Source organism: Mesocricetus auratus, unplaced genomic scaffold (genome assembly GCF_017639785.1).
Source record: "Mesocricetus auratus isolate SY011 unplaced genomic scaffold, BCM_Maur_2.0 Super-Scaffold_100015, whole genome shotgun sequence".
NCBI lineage: Eukaryota > Metazoa > Chordata > Mammalia > Rodentia > Cricetidae > Mesocricetus > Mesocricetus auratus.
The window spans coordinates 55,220,232-55,237,765 of record NW_024429198.1 but is presented as its reverse complement, the minus strand read 5'-3'; the positions used below and the strand labels follow the sequence as shown (position 1 = coordinate 55,237,765).

General features: G+C 39.2%; 1 protein-coding gene across 5 annotated transcripts in view; it reads right to left on the bottom strand.

Moving 5' to 3' along the window:
- The window catches only part of Kiaa1328 (KIAA1328 ortholog), a 242,993-nt gene that overhangs the window by 94,979 nt on the left and 130,480 nt on the right, over nt 1–17,534 (bottom strand). For 4 of the 5 annotated variants that reach the window (XM_013122841.3, XM_040757961.1, XM_040757962.1 and 1 more), the window contains one exon: nt 1,753–2,429. In XM_013122841.3, coding sequence (XP_012978295.1) covers nt 1,753–2,429 — 677 coding nt within the window. Of the gene's footprint in view, nt 1–1,752; nt 2,430–12,296; nt 12,369–17,534 lie in introns of those variants that run through there. The other variant, XM_040757965.1, reaches the window with a different exon arrangement.

Below are 17,534 nucleotides of genomic sequence, written 5' to 3'. Positions count from 1 at the left end.
AAGAAAACAAACCTAACTAGATTATTGTTAATGATAGACTAAGAGACTAAAAAGGAGAGACAGACACTTGACTAGAGCACAAGAGAAACAAACACAGAGCAAATAAAAGCAGTGGTAGCTCCCAGCATCAGATCTCGGGACCATAACAAAAACCTTGTATTTTTGTCCATGATATTTAAGAGAAGAACACAGGTGGGGCTCAAAAAGTGACACCCCCAAAAGTTCAAGAGCCCCTAAATACTGTAATCTTTGTAGTGACTAAACAGCTTTGTGTTTTTATTGTGGTGGTGATGTCAGCAAACTAGACACTAAATAAAACGGCAGCAGAGAATCACACACACTGTCCTGATGCTAATTCCCCATTCACCAGATTACTTGTGTACATGTAGCCACTGGTGAAGGTCATATGGAACGTCTCTGTAGTATTTTTAAAACTACGCAGGAACTATAATTATTTCAAAATAAAGTTTAAAAGTAAATATGAATATGTATAATTAAAAATGTATGCACATACAAGATTTTTCTGAAAAGTCTCATTTCTTAGGTCTTTTTTCTAAGCTAGAATTATCAGTGTACCTAATAAGTGTCTACAGAGGGGAATGGTGAACAAGAAGGCAACAAGCAAGGAGACAGAAGCGTTTCCCTTGGAAAATCTTCAATTCATTGATTTTGTTTGTTTGTCTGTTTTTGTTTTTTTAAAGAATGTAAGTGCCAATATCTGATTTACCACGTCTTTTCTTAAACAGTAAACTTTATGCATCTGAATGTAAAACCATACTAAATAGTACATAACATCAAAAGAACAATCCCACTTTTGAAACCCTGTTCTAAGGAGGCAATATTAAGGGAAGAAAATGAGGGTGAGGCTATATCTCAGTGGCAGAACACTAGCCTAACATGCACACGGCCCCAGAAACAATAAAAATAAAAATAAAAAGGAAGGTACAGAGCAAGTATGATCAACACACACATGTACTTGGTAAAAATGTCCTTATTCAAAAAACTACCATATGCTATGAAATATACACAATGAAAAACTTAAAAAGATTACTTGGGAAAAATAATTTTTAATAGAAAAAGAAGAAAGTGTACATGTGAGTATGTTCATTTGAACTAGTTATAAGGCTATGTTCAGGATCAGTAAGGATTAAATTTAAATGGGTCTCATGATTTATTTTCTATGATGGCAGAAAGACATGAATGTAGGATGATGACAACTAATCACACTTCTTTATAATCTGATTTTATACTTTTAAATAAAAGGATTTAACTTGATCTCTAACTCTCCAGAGTGACATCAAATAGCAAAGCATACGGCGTTTGAAGTCTGATGAAAGTTACCAACGGAACTTGGGAGATCGTTCTGTGGGCATGGCTATATATGCTTGTAACCCTAGCCTTAGGTTTAGACAGGTGGATCCCAGAAGCTCAGTGGACTTCCAGCTTAGTTGAAACTGAACTTCTGACTTAGTAGAGACTCTGTCTTAAAGAAGTAAGGTAGAGAATGACAGATGAAGACACTTAGGTCCTCGTCTGGCCTCCACATGTGCGTTTATAGGCACAAGCACCTATGTACATACTTGCATGAATATTTTCCATAGAAGACAAGAGTTTACTTGTTGTCATAGTTGGTATGTACTCCAATAAGCCAAGATGCTGAAGAATCTCTGTGAACTGAGGTTTATGAAAAGCAGTGTTTGAAACTCGATTCTCCAACCTACAGACAGTGCTGAAAGAAGAGGTAGGACTCACCAGTTGTAATCCAGCCGGGACTGGTGCAGCTGCTGCTGTTTGAGGAGAAGCTTTGTCTCTTGCTGGGCCAAAAGATGCTGGAGGCGCTCCTTTTCGATTTCTAGCTCCATTTTCTGAAGCATCAGTTGTTGCCTTCGATCTTCCGAGAGTTGCTTTCTGACATCAGTGTCACTGGGTTGCAGTGTCACTCTATGAATGAGAGACGCCCAAGCAAGCCCACAATGACTGCATGATCCCGGATGAGTCTTACAACACTGAGGAGCCATGGTCACAGGCTGGTAGTTCTCAGGAACACAATCTTCACTTTCAGAGCATTTGTGACTACAGTACTGACTTGATGGAGTGCGAGGAGGGTGTGGACATTCCTTTACCTTCAACTCTTCTGAAGGAAGGACTTTCTCTATTGGGGCCGCATCTGTTGGTTTCCTCCCTGGAGATTCAGAATCACCTGTTCTGGTTTCTGATGACACCCTCTCTAAACTCTCTTTGTGATGATGAAGTATTACTGGTTTCAAGGAATTATTCCTCATTGCCGTTAGGGACTCTGAAGCTGAGATCTGGGTTGCTGACTTAGGCCTTGCCTTGGTCTGACAGGAGGTTTGTGGTTTGGCTACACTCAAGTAGGAACCATCCAGGTCCATCAACGAAGACTGGTGAGTGATTTTCCTGTTGGTTATCTAAGAAGAAACACAGAAAAACAACTGGTTTTTCTTTTTCAGAAATCAATGATATATGTTCACTAAAACAAAACTATTTCCTTTTCTTAAATATTACAGTATCCACATTGCTAATGTTCCGCAAAGCCACATCCATTTCAAACAACCTTTATTTCAGCAAATCTATAGGAGATTAAGAAAGATCCAATATTACTACATGCTGTTTTTGAAAATCTTTGGTGATTTTAGGAGTTGCAAGTACTTAAGGTTACATAAAATCAACTTTAAGATGCAAACTCATTAAATATTAATATCTAAAAAGGTCTATCTTTGAATATTGAGTCAAGAAATCCATGCAGTCACCTTAAATATTCTTTGGTTGGCTATTACACAGAACAAAATGATGTAGAACATTTCACATTATTCTGAATAGCTACTGCTAGATGAGTTTTTATAAGTATCTTTAGAGAACACTGATAAAACCAACTACTTTCAACATACATAATTCTAATAAAAAGAAATTATTTAAATATAAAATATTTAATTTCAGCTACAAACATAAGTGATTTTTCACTTAAGCCATTCAAGTGGTTGCAGTCTAACAGAACTCAGGCAGAAAGGAAGCAGTTGTAAATTTGAACTTCCAGGTGAAGAGTAAATTCTCCCACATTTTGGTTGTAAGCCTGTTCTACTGGGAGAGTGAAACTTCATCTCTATCAATCATTCTCAAACTTGAGCAGGTATGAGAATTACCTGATGGACTTATTAGGCATCAAAGGCTAGTTTCAGCTACAGAGCTTCCCACTCTGCTTGGAATGGTCAGCTCATCTGCATCTCTAAGAGGGTTTCAGGTGATGCTGATGTTGATCTGGGATCAGGCTTTGAAAATTCCTGGTCTAGATTGTGGAGTCTGTCTACCTTGGTCTTAGAAAAACTGAATGGGCTCTAGTTGAGCTCTGAGCATCTTTGATTTACTATAAGCAAGCAGATTTTCCTCTCAGTGACTTTCAGAAACATGGTGTATCTACAATAGCTTTCCAAGGTGAAATATTTTAGTTTCATGCAAATGCTAAGTACAGTACAGAGAAGCAGCTTGTTCATGAAGTTGGATACTTAGGATTTAACAAAACATGAATAAAGTTAATGCAGAAGAGTCTTAATCAAATGAAACTGATAGGGAAGAGTACAATACTGAAAATGGGTCCAACGGGGTTTAGATTCTTCCAAGGACACAATCTTCTATAGCCAAAACATTCCCATCAACTTAGACATTAGGCATAACAGAAGAGAGTCACCAAGTCCCAATTACATAACTACAAAGATGGGCTCTTCAAAGCAGTGACATTCCTAGAGGTGTAGATTTCTTTGGGAAGTCAGAGTGTAACCTTTGCACAAAGGCTGAAAGGCAAAAATCATATATACCTCTGGAGGAACCACAGTCCCCAACACAGACTTCACTCAAAGAGAAGCCAAGAGAACACTAAGCAGATGTAAATGAGAAAGATGTTTGAAATATTCTTTATAGCTTCCACTCACATCTTCCTCTTCCCTCTGGCTTTTACTTAAAGCCCATTTACATACACTCTTTTACTTTGCTGACATTTCCAATCTGTATTCAAGAAAGTCCAGAAAGTCTTTAGTAGCACTAAACAGTACTATTAACCAAACAAATAAAAAAATCTTAAATCATGTTGTCTAGATCAGCAGCTTTTTGGCCATTCCTTGTCCTGAGTTATTCAATTCTGTCTAGAACAGCTGCTTTGTCCCCAGTTACTCAATGCTGGATACAAATACTGAGACAGAATGACTTGGCATCTTGTTCATAAATAATCACCATCTGTCTAGCATCATAAAGCATACTGATGAGGGACTTAATCATTCTTATTAAAAAATTACCACCTTTAAGCTTACTGAACACACAAAACCAATGAATGAAACAGCTACAAATCTGAACATAGGAGAAAGACCTCAGCCCGAACCATGACACATCAACTTTGCATTATCATGGGCCACTCCTTAGGAGATTGTCAGTTGCACATTTCCAACTGTGCCTTGACTTGGCTTAGTCTGATGCTGACTGTCACTAGCATCATCAACTTCAAAGTTGTCCAGTTCTCTCAACCAAGTAGTTTTGAGATCTGTTCTCAACCCAGGATCTGCCCATCTGAAATGGCTCTCTGACTGGTAGCACCACAGCATCTACTACCTGTTAGTTCCTATACATTCATCTCTAGCTTTCTGTCACTTACATGTAATTGACTGAAGTGTGATGTATCATTAAGTGCCAGATACTATCAGAATGGAATGGAATATTTCCACGGTTAGGACTCCAAAGGAAAGTATAAGTAGTTGGTGAAAGTGAATCTATTAACACTCAATAAATTCTGACGCCATAGAAGGGCAAAAGAGTGTTCAAATATGTTAATGACATAGCTTGCTAATAACACACCCACTGAAGTAATTTTTCACTTTTCATGGGCAATTATTTGCACACTGAGATAAGCTTATTTGCTAAAGGTTGTTGAGAGAAATACCCTTTCACAGTAAACTAATAAATTACAATTTCTACGTTCATTTCCTGTGGCCACTATAGTGAGTTACTACGAAATCTGCAGTATATGATAATACAAATGTCTTCTCTGAACATTGTGGAGGTCAGAAATTAGAAATCTATTTCACTGGGCTCAAATCCAGATTTTACAGGGCTTATTCTTTTCAGAATCTACTTGCATTTTTTTTAAGTTTCTAGTGACCATATAAGTTCCTTGGTTTGTGCTCTCTCCTTCTCCTCCATCTTCAAAGAGCGTCACTCCTGCTTCTATAACATTTGTGCTTACACATACTACATTCTCAATAAGCATGTTCTCAATAATATGCATCATATTGTTGGAAAAATTCAAACTGAGTTATGGGCTAGTAATGAAAGAAAATTAGAATCTTAGAACTTGATGGGAAAAGCTGAAGAATCACAAAGCCAGTCTGAGAGAGAGAGAAAGAGAGAGAGAGACAGACAGACAGAGACAGAGAGAGAGGAGAGAGATCTAAGATTAAGTTAATGTGTCACCAGGAGAAAGAGAGAAATAAATAGAAATCAAACTTCCTAAAAAGTTCTAAATATAAAATTCAGCTGCTTTATTACTGGAGTTAAAGATATCTAACGCTTTGGAACCCATGCAAATAACAATAGACCTGAATGAAACAGATGTGTTTTTCTTTTTAGAGTTGCTCCATGCCCTTACATGTGGCATTAACAAACACAAATTCACTTAATGAAGGCTTAAAATAGCAAAAACTTCTGAATTGTTTCTGTGGCAAATCTGTATGTAAAACCCTGCATTGCACTTTTATTTAGTGCCTGTAGGGACACGCACAAGCACAGCTATCATAATGCTCACATAGAGGCCAGAGGACAACTTGTGGGAGTTGGTTCTTTCCTTCAACCACCCAGGTCCTGAGGACCAAACCAAGGTTGTCAGGCTTGGTAGCCAGCACCTTTACCCCATGGACCATCTCTCTAGCCTGCATATGGGTTTAAGAGGAAACTTTCAGATAAGTAACACAAACATAGAAAATATTTTTAAAAGAGGCAATTTTCTTTTAAAAATGCACGGTTTAGGGGTATGGCTTAATGAGATTGCACACTTGTTAACATGGATGTAACATCTCCCTGGTCAAGTTACAGAACACCTGTATCACTCAGAGGTTCCCTTGTATGCTTTCTGATTAACACCACTGCTCAATGCTAATCAGTTATATTGTTATTGATTCACACTACAGTAAATCAACATTGTTTTTTTTAATCACTACATAGTTTGTTTTATGACAATGGGGGGAACTCATTTAGAGCTCTTAAAAGCTACTGGAGTTCTTATATAAATGTTTTAAAATATTTTTAGTTTTTGAAATTTGTTTTTATGTATTCAATGCATGACTTCATTTTTATTGTTTTCTATCTTTTAATATTTTTATTTAAATGAAAAACAATCTTATTTTACATACTAATTCCTATTCCCTTGCCTTCCCGTCCTCCCATGTCTCCCACTAGCCCCCCATTCCACCTCTCATGTACTTCCCAGGGAGGATGAGGCCTCCTATAGGGGATCACAAAGTCTGTCACGTCACTCGGGGCAAGGCCTAGGCCCTCCTCCATGTATCTAGGCTGAGAGACTATTCCTCCATAGGGAATGGGCTCCCAAAGTCCATGCACTAGGGATAAATACTGGTTCCACTGCCAGAGGCCCCATAGACTGCCCAGGCATCTCCTGAGCAAATTGGGAGCATGGGGAGAGGGGAAACGGAGTTAGGAGAAAGAGAAGAGGAGAAGAGGAGGGGAGAGGAGGGCAGGAGGTAGCAGGAAGATTGAGTCAGGGGAAGAATAGAGGAGAACAAGAAATAATAGAGGGAGCCATTATAGGTTTAAAGAGAAATCTGGCACTAGGGAAATGTTCAGAGGTCTACAAGGATGACACCAACTAACAATCCAAGTAATAGTAGAGAGCTTAAATACCCTTCCCCAATAATGAGACTGATGACTACCTTATATGCAATACTAGAGCCTTCATGTAGTAGCTGATGGAAGCAGGAGCAGACAGCCACAGCTAAACACTGAGCTGCACTCCTGGAATTCACTTGCAGAGAGGGAGGAGTGATGAGCAAAGGGGTCAAGACCAGGCTGGAAAAACCCCCAGAAACAGCTGACCTGAATAAGGGGGAGCTCATGGACTGCAGATTGATAGCTGGGAAACCAGCATAGGACCAACCTAGACCCCCTGTTAGTAAGGAGGTCTGGGAAATCTATGGGGCCTCTAGTAATGAATCAGTATTTATCCCTAGTATAAGAATGAACTTTGGGAGCCCATTCCACATAGAGGGATACTCTCTCAGCCTAGACACAAGGTGTGTGTGTGGGGGGGGGGGACCTAAGTTTTATGCTTGCAGCCCTTTAACTTCCTCTGCTTGCCTATTGCTCTGGTTACCTGGGACAGCCCTGTCTTACTCCTGACTTCAATGGGATTGCTTCAAGTACTTCTCCATTAAAGATTTCATTGTGAAATCCACGTAGAGGTGTCTCATATGTACTTTTTATGTTGAGACGCAAGTCTTCTAGTTCTATTCTAAGATTTTTATCAGGAAGATATGTTTGATTTTGTCAAAGGCTTTTCCTGTATCAGTTGAGATAATCATGTGGTTTTTATATTTAAGTACATTTATATGGCTTATTACATTGACTTCCAGGTGTTGAAGCATCCCTATATTTAATGAATTTTTTTCTACTGTTGCTTTCACAACTCTTTGTCCTGTATACTTACTATTTTAACTACAATATACCATGTGGATATTGTGCAATGCCTCTTAGTCTAGGGAAGTTTACTCCTATGAGTTTGTTGAGTATCTGGTCTATGCCATCTACCTGAGATTCTTTTCCTTCATCTATTTCTATGTTTCAAAGGTTTGGCATGTTTCATGGTACCTCACATTTCCTTCTTGTTTCTTTCCTGTATTTTCCTTCATTTTTCATATTCTTTGCTTATTTCATCTAGATCCTCCACTTTATCTTTGGATAACCCATTGGTAAACCATTCTGTTTGATTCCTTCTACTTACAAAGCCATTGAGTTATTTCACTGGGTTATTAGGTTTTTCAATTACATCTTCATCTTGAGACTTCTTCAGTGCTTCTATTTCTTTATTGAATTCCATTTTCAAAGTCTGGACTTTCTTCACCATTTCCATCAACCTTATGTTTATATTTCATTGAACATTATTCAAATGCTTATTCTTTTTAAATTCTCATTAAGTTCACTGAATTGTTTTTGTGTGCCCTCTTAAAACTCCTTGAATCCTTTTGAACAAGTTTACAATTGTTCTTTTAAAGCCCATGTCCTAGGCTTCATCCAGGTATTGTCATTGGAGAACACTTCTACAGAACTGGTGTGTTTTGGAGGGTGGGGTGGGGAATTGCCTTTTTCTTTTACAACAGGTACTTTAAAATTAATCTCTTTTATTTGTATGGATATTTTCCCTGCATATATATCTGGGTACCAAGCATACCTGGTGCCTGTAGAGGCCAGAAGAGAGTGTCCAGTCCCCCTGAACATTTGGTTGTGAGTTGTGTGAGTGCTGAGAATCAAACCCACATCCATTAGAACTATCAGTAATCCCAACTACTGATCTATTTATCACTCTAGGTCCATCTTCCTCAACCATTCTTTAGAGTGCAATAACAATAGATAAATGTACAAACTATATTACCAGTACACCATTATGTGAAAATGCCTGGATGGTAATTATCTTGAAAAGTGGAATTCAGATTTACATTTAAGTCTAAATGAAGTCACATGACACATATTATTTTGTATCTAGCTTCGACTGCCCAATATTACATTTGCTAAGTGAACTCCATAGTGTTGGAGATAGCTGTAATTCTTTCATTTTTATACCTAGATAGTGGTAATCTAAAGAACTTCTTTATTCTGTGAAAGGTCAGACATTAAGTAATTTAGGTTTTGCTACCTCACATCTGTTTTCGTGGCACGAAAACAAGAGAAAATAATGAATGTGTACAGCTGTGTTCCAGATAACCTTATTTATGGGCACTAAACCTTAAATTTCATGACTTTTTTCTGTTCCTTAAAATATTTCTGTCATCCTGTAACTATATAATAATATGAAAAATATTCTTAGCTCACCAGTTTTATAAAACCATGTAGCTGGCTGTATTTGGCCTGCTGTTGTCAACTAAATTTGGTGATTACATCTTCCAATTATGGGATTCTAACAGGGCTGAGGATGGAGCTCAATTGTAAAGTATTTACACTATATGTGGAATGTTAAAATAAAAAAATGTTGTATGCTAAGATATGTTCAAACTCCAACAAGAAAAGTAAACAATGAAGTAAAGTGTAGTGGTACAGGACTATAGTCACAGCACCGACACTCAAGGGGCTGAGTATCCATAATCTGGAATTCAAGGTCAGTCTGAGCTACACAGCAAGCCTCTGTCCCAATAGTAAACAAAAAAAATCTCAACCAATCACAAACCCTAAACCAAGTGCCTTGCAGTGGTCTTCCCACATGTTCTTTGTGATAATAAATGGGACGAGACAATCAGAAATTAGAATGATATTTAGCAGGAAAGCATGCCAAGTGCTATATATAATATTGGAAAAAAGAACTGCATTAGAAATTAGGGGGAAATGATTACCATTGATTAAATAGTTGAGTTCACCATGGGGTACTTTAGGAACTTTCCTATACCAAGGATGCCACTGACCAGAAGGAGTGGCTTCTGACAATGAAATCCTTGGTGTAGCATACCGCGGAATCCACGGCACAGAAAAAAATGCTGGCACTGTTAGTTTATATCAGACCTGGAGAAAGGGATTCTTTAACCTGGGTAGACACAGACTAAATGGAAAAATTCATAGAAAAGAAAACGTTTTAAAATCAAGTATATGAGGGCAGGTAAGATGGCTTGGTGGGTGAGAGACTTGCTGCAGAAACCTGACAATCTGAGTTTGATCCTCAGAAGCTATGTAAAGTTAGGAGAAAACAAGCTCTACAAAGTTGTCTTCTGACCTCCACACGTCGGCCATGGCATACCCAAACTCAAACCAAACAAAGATCATACACACCTATATTCACACAATAATAAAGAAAAAGGGTGTAGAATAAAGAATTTTCTATAAGTGAAATTTAAGAAACTAATGGAGTTGAAAAATTTCCTCAAGTTTTAAGATACATTTGTATGATTCCCTTATATAGAGATTTATATCATATGTATGATATGGTACCTCACACACATGTATGCAAGAGCATGTATACACAAGGTATCCCCAAGTTCTCACATGTTAAAAAAATCCCAACATTACTACATTGAAGAATTATCCATATATAAACAGCTATTTCCATGAATTACCACTATAGTGGTTGATAATCTCCCCATTATAAAACAAGTAGAACATAAACAAAAATTTCATTTTAAGACAAATTTTGAGAATTTCATATATGAGTACTGTATTTACATCATTTCCACTCTCCACCCACTCAAAATTATACCTCTTTTTTATTTTTTGTTACACACATATATGCACACGCACATATTCATACACACACACACACACAAACACACACTCACACACTACAATCTGCTAAATCTATTGAGTGTTGTTCATATGTGTATGTGTTTAGGGTTGACTGCTTAGCATGATATAACCTATTAGGGTGATGGAGAAGACTGACTCTCCTCTCTTAGCAGTCACTAATTACCTGAAAGCTCATCATTCAGGGTGGGACTCTATAAGATTTCCCCTATTCTCTTTGGGACATCAAATGGTGTGGTCATCACCTTGTTTTTGGATACCTAGGAACTGATTACTTCCAGTGTGCTCATGAGTCCTTGTCCACAAGAATAGTCAGTATTAACAATAGGTCTTGAAGCCGTGGCGCATGCCTTTAATCCCAGCACTCGGGAGGCAGAGGCAGGCGGATCTCTGTGAGTTCGAGTCCAGCCTGGTCTACAAAGTGAGTTCCAGGACAGCCTCCAAAGCTACAGAGAAACCCTGTCTTGAAAAACCAAAAGAAAAAAACAAAAAACAAACAAACAAAAAACAATAGGTCTTGAGGTATTTGGGGGGGGGGGATGAGACAGAGTTTCTCTGTGGCTTTGGAGGCTGTCCTGGAACTAGCTCTTGTAGATCAGGCTGGTCTCGAACTCATAGAGATCCACATGCCTCTTCCTCCCTAGTGCTGGGATTAAAGGTGTGCCTGGGTGATGTATTTGTTTTTTTATGATACATAGTTTTACTATCTTGACAAGTGTTAACAATTCTAATTTTCCTCCTCACTGACTTATGAAAAGATAATTATCAATTCTGAACTTCAAAATGCCCTCTCCCTTTTTAAAAGGTCAGTAGTACTATGCATGTGCCTGTGTGTGTGTGGGGGGGGGCGGGGTGCAAGTCACTGTTATCTCCTGGAGTATTTTGGAATTAGTGTGGAATAAGGCACAGAATGGCATGTCCCATTTTAATACTATACATGGACCAGTTGTCAAGCTGACAGGAAATTCCTAATGTAACAGCTGCACTGTGTGGTTTGCCAAAGTCTCATCCCAAATAAATGTTCATTCTCCTCAGTGCAATTAACTCTCCTATACTGGCAGATTTTTCTAGAAGATCATCAAGGTAGATTACCTTCCAGCATTATAAACTAAATACTTACAGGTGTTATATCATCAGTTATAACTTCCAAACTTCTGCATTTAGCAAGACACTCAGGAAAATGAATCATCTAATTTATGAATAATTTATAAGAAATTCACAGCATGCTCCTGGCGTCATCCATGGCCTTTTCCAGGTCATATGACACCAATTAGAGCTGAATTTTAAATTATTCAATAACCTGAACTCTCTTGTCATTTAACATATAGATATCAATGCAGTAAACAAGTTAAATCTAATGGACCCTGGAGGTTTGAGCTCCTTCACAGCTCAGCAGCTGAGGCCGTAGGCTATCAACGGAAGAGAAAATGACAGAACACAGCAGCCACGCACATCTGTAAGGCTCTAATAACTTATTCTAGTTCCCAAAGGACTGCAGCACACTTTAGGAATATTGAATCTAGAAGACATTAAAGTCACTAATTACGAGGTTTAAAAGAATGTGGGCACAAAGAAGACACATAATGACATGTAAATGACCGAAAAATGGACTAGATACCAAACACCACACCAGGTCCTGGGAATACCACCATAGGCCAGCCAATCATTTTTTGTAGTAACTACCAGGTGCAGTAAAAGGCTAAACCTTCTTTTATCATTACTACATTTCCTGAAAGTCAGAATTTTGAGTTTTTAAAAAGTAAGTACCTTGTAACAACTGACAGTACCTTCAAGCTGAAGTCAAAAGACACCGATCCAGAATTGCACTATGGTTGCTTTGGAGTTCTGTTGCTTTAAGCAAATTACTTTGGCCCTCTTAAGTAGCTGAGTCATTTGTAAAGAAGGGATTTGGCTTGATAATCTTTGTGGTTTATGCTATCCTTAAGACTGGTGCTGTGTAACCCAAGGAAAGGGGAGAAATGAAAGGGATGGATGAGAAATCAGCAATGAGTGACACTGTCTTCTGAGACTCACACACTAAGGAAGGTAAACCATCTTATTCTATATATTTGCCCCAAACAGAGGACTGAGTAAGATAAATGTATAGTTATTATAACAATTCTGAGAATTCTGACTTCATCAAAGGATATGTAACTACAGTAGTGACTCAACTTATTCAGTCACAACTACAGAAAAAGACAGCTTTAAATATTTTAGATAGTTTCTAAGAAATAAGCACACAGCTAGCTTTACTTAATGAAGGTCAGAAAAAGTGTGTGGGTGTATGTATATATGTATATATTAATGTATACACACAGATATATAAGGATATCCTGACTTCTTCCTGTCCTATTTCTATCCACTTGAGGTACTTCAGTTGTCTTATTGTTCTAGTTATGACTTCAAGTTCTACATTTAGTAAGTATGGAGAGGTGGGCATCCTTATCTTGTTCCTGATTTTAGTGGAAATGCTTTGAGTTTCTCTCTGTTCAGGTTGATTGTTCACGTTGGTTTGCTGCAAATCACCTTTATTATGTTGAGGTATGTCACCTGTATCCCTAGTCTCTCCAGTACTTTTACCATGAAAGGATGTTGGATTTTGTCAAAAGCTCTTTCTGTATCTAATAAGCTTATTGTTAGGGAAGTCCTGTTATTTGTCAATAAAGTACTGTTGAGCCTATAGAAAACCTAGATAGGAGGGACTAGGAGTCGAGGAGGATTCTGGGAAAGAGAAAGACAAGAGAGTTCGAGATGTAACCGCATGGGGTAGGAAGCCGGGAACTATTCTCCGGTAAGAAACATACTCAGATTAACAATTATGGGGTAATTACTTAAAGCAGAGCTAGCCAGTAACAAACAAGCAAGGCCAACAGCTTCATAATTAATATAGCCTCCTGTGTGCTTATTTGGGACTGATGCCGATCTAGGACCAGGCGGGCGGAACGGCTCCTCACAAAGAAAAAGCTTCTCTTAACACTTATCATATGTGATTTTTGTGTTTTAGCTTGTTTATATGGTGCAAAGCATTTATCAGTTTGCATATGTTGTATCACCCCAGTATAATTTATTAGTGAAAATTAGACATAAGGAAAGATATGGTGAAAAAATTTCTAAAGTCCACGCAGTGAAAGATGCAGGACACACAGGCTCCTATGAGGGCTATATGGAGTTTTCTTGTGCCTCCTCCTTAGTGTCGGCTATGTGGAAGATGCCTGGGTCCCACACAGCACTTCTAGGGGGATTTACTGACCTGTTACTCTATATTAACAATCAAGGTCCAGAATAGACCTAAGAATTGCCTGTGGGTAGATGTTTCAATGCAGTTTACATTTCAAATGGGCAAGCACAAATGAATTTCTGTTAATGAAGGAAAGTTTAAATGTCTGATAACCCCATAGCCACCACGTCTGGCACTTTCAGTTAACACTATCTGAATATGAACAACTGGCTAAAAGAAAATAATGTGCATTGAACGTTCGCACTAACAGCTGGACAGAAACTGCTCTGAAAAACAAAGGTGGGTATTTAAGAAGTACCATTAGGTGTAACCACCAGTAAGAGGCTTGGAAATCTAGAGTGCTACTAGATCATGATTTGCCATAGTAAATCACAGTCCTGTAACTAAAGACCAGAGTCCTTCCTGAATCTCTGTGTAAGCAGCTACAAACCAGGTATTCTGGAGACAGGAAGAAGTAGTTCAGAAAACAGAGCAAAGTGTAAAACCAGAGAACAAAGGTGTCTCATTTTGGATGACTCACTCTGCCTTAAGACAAAAAGAACTGTTTGGAGCTAAGTATTAGCACTGTGCCAACCTTTACTCTTAAAAGACCTGAGACATTGTTACTTAGCTAGCTTAGGTTTTGTGAAAAGCTAAGGCATTTGGTTTAGAAATAAAAAAGAATGAGTGATCCAATTTCCTAGTGCCAAATGCCTCAACTCCCTTTTCTGTTCCTCAGAGCCCTGGTTGGTCCACTTCCCTTTATGTGGTTTTTACCACTCCCTCAGCTCAAATGATTGTGCCTTCACAGCACCCCATAAGCATATTACTCACTTCTTTATTCTGAGCTTACTTCATCCTGCTCCTATGCAGTTAAGTGTTAACTGTTCTCAGATCTTAAGATTTCCTTGTGATGTTCAAGTATTTATGGAAACTCAACCCCAGCTGCACTATGAAACTTCTGGGGGATCTCCTGTCTCCACATCCCACCTGCCTGTAGGAATGCTTGGGTTACAGATACACGCCAATGCATCTATCATTTTAGCTTCTATAGCAAATGTGCGTAACTATTTACCATATCACCAGCCCCTACATGATTCTTTTTTTAACTATTTTTTCATGATTATTTTTAATTTAAATTAGAAACAAGCTTGTTTTACATATCAATCCTAGTTCCCTCTCCCTCCCTCCTCCCCCAACCAACCCACCATTCCCTTTCTAATCCCCAGGGAGGGTGAGGCCTTCCATGGGGGATCTTCAAAGTCTGACATATCATTTGGAGCAGGGCCTAGGACCTCCCCTGTGTGTCTAGGCTGAGAGAGCATCCCTGTATGTGGAATAGTTTCCCAAAATCCACTCTTATACTAGGGATAAATACTGATCCACTACTAGAGGCCCCATAGATTGCTGAGGTCTCCTGACACCCAAGTTCAGGGGGTCTGAGTCGGTGGTTCTATGCTGGTTTCCCAGGTATCAGTCTGGGGCCCATGAGCTTCCCATATTCAGGTCAGATGTTTCTATGGGTTTCTGCAGCCTGGTCTTGACCCTGTTGCTCATTACTCCTCCCTCTCTGCAACTGGATTCCTGGATTTCCATTCTTTATATTAGATCTGTGGAACTATATGAAAATTTGGAGTAAAAGTTTCAATTGAAAGTAAAGATCATTACTTACTTTTGGCAATGTTCCATAAAAAGAATTTAAAACAAGAAATAGGAAAAAAACCAACAAAACATTTGCTATTTCAGACTAAAATAAAAAATTTAAAATAAGAAATTTCAATGAAAAAAACTACAAAATATGTGCTATCTCAGACTAAGGTTGGGACTGGCAAGCAGATAGACTATAGGACACAAAACGTGAATAAAAGAAAACAAACACTGCCTTAGTATTCAAACGTGGTTTAAAAAATTACTCTTATGCCACAAACAAGGATACTATATTTTGAGACACAACATGTTCAAAAGAGTAAGTTTGGAACAAGTAGAAATTTAAAAACATAAAGCAAATTATGTTTCTTACAAACCATTTTTAGTTAATGTCTTACAATATAAAAGGAATTATTACCAAATAAACGTGATTCTATGGCTATTACAAGTACTCGGGACATAGATCTCCCCCTTTTTCCTCTAGGGTCTACAACCTTTCAGCTCTAGCTGTACCACATCCACTGCTCTGGCCTTGTCTCATGGCCTCCTTCTTTACCAAAGCCAGACTCTCGCTTTAACCAGGCCCTGCTCTAATTGCCTCCACCCACAGGACCGTCTGCACTGCCCCCACCATCCCACTCCATACCCAGACTTCCACATTCCCATTCAGGTCCTCATCTGCTGAACCCCTGACCCCAGAATGAATGCACCAGCTGAGTCTGGCCTGCCTGCGATTACAGCAATGCAACTCTAGGCTTGGGCTAGGACAACCTACAGGACAACCCTACATCATCCCCAAGATTTCCACTCAGATCTATCTACCCTCACACTCTTACTTGAAACAGGAGCATATCCTGTTTCCAACCCAGTCCATTCTGCCCACCTGACTTCATTCCAACCAAGCCACTTCCAATCTGTAGACTCCAAATGCCCCTATATTATCTCTTCTCCCCCTACCCTGCACTGTCCATAACTAACTCAGAACAAAGGAAGTCTACATGCTGAGACCTATCACAAGAACACCAACAATAGGCAAAATCAAGCCAGTGTCTTCTCTTCAAAACCTAGTAGTCCTGTGAAAATGCTTGCCAATGAGAATTACCTAGATGAACTCCAAGATACAGAAATTAAAACAACAAATACAAACGTCTTAAAAGAATGCAAAGGGTTGAGTGAGGCAACCCAGTCACAAAAAGACATAGTACGTATTCACTCATATATGGATTTTAGACATGAAGCAGGGGATTGCCAGCCTACAATCCCACTGCCAGAAAGTCTGGGAAACAAGGAGGACCCTAAGAGAGATACGCATCGTACTCCGGCGTAGGGGAATGGGACAGGATCTCCTGAGTGGATTGAAAGCATGAGTGGAGGGAAGAGGGAGCAGGGAGAAAGAGAGAGGGAGAAGAGGAGGGGAGAGGAGGACATGGGGAGCAGAAAGGGTGAGTGGGGGGAGGGGGAAGAATAGAGGAGAGCAGGATGAGAGATACCATAATAGAGGGATTCCTTATAGGCATGAGGAGAGATCTGGCACTAGTATGATTTCCAGAGATCTACAAGGATGACACCAACTGGCAATCTAAGAGGCTACCTTAAATGCCCTCCTAGAGCCTTCATCCAGTGGCTGATGGAAGCAGAGGCAAACACCCACAGCTAAACACTGAACTGAACTCTTAGAACCCAGTTGCAGAGAGGGAAGAGTGGTGAGCAAAGGGGTCAAGACTGGGCTGGTGAAATCCACAGAAACAGCTGACCTGAAAAAGGGGGAGCTCATGGATCCCAGACTGAGGCTGAGAGGCCATCATGGGACTTATTCAGACCCCCTAAATTTGGGTGTCACTGAGGAAGCCTTGGCAATCTATGGGGTCTCGGGTAGTAGATCAGTATTTATCCCTGGCATAAAAATGGACTTTGGGTGCCCATCTCACATTGAAGGATGCTCTCTCAGCCTGGACACATGGGGGAGGGTCTAGGCACTGTCCTGGATGATATGATAGACTTTGGAGATTCCCCCAGGAAGGGCCTCACCCTACCTGGGGAGCAGAATGGGGATTGCGGGCTTGAGAGGGTTGGTGTATGGCTGGGGAGGAGGAGAGGGAGAGGGAGCTGGGATTGACATGTGAAGCAATTTAAATTAAAAAAATTTAAAAAAGAATGCAAA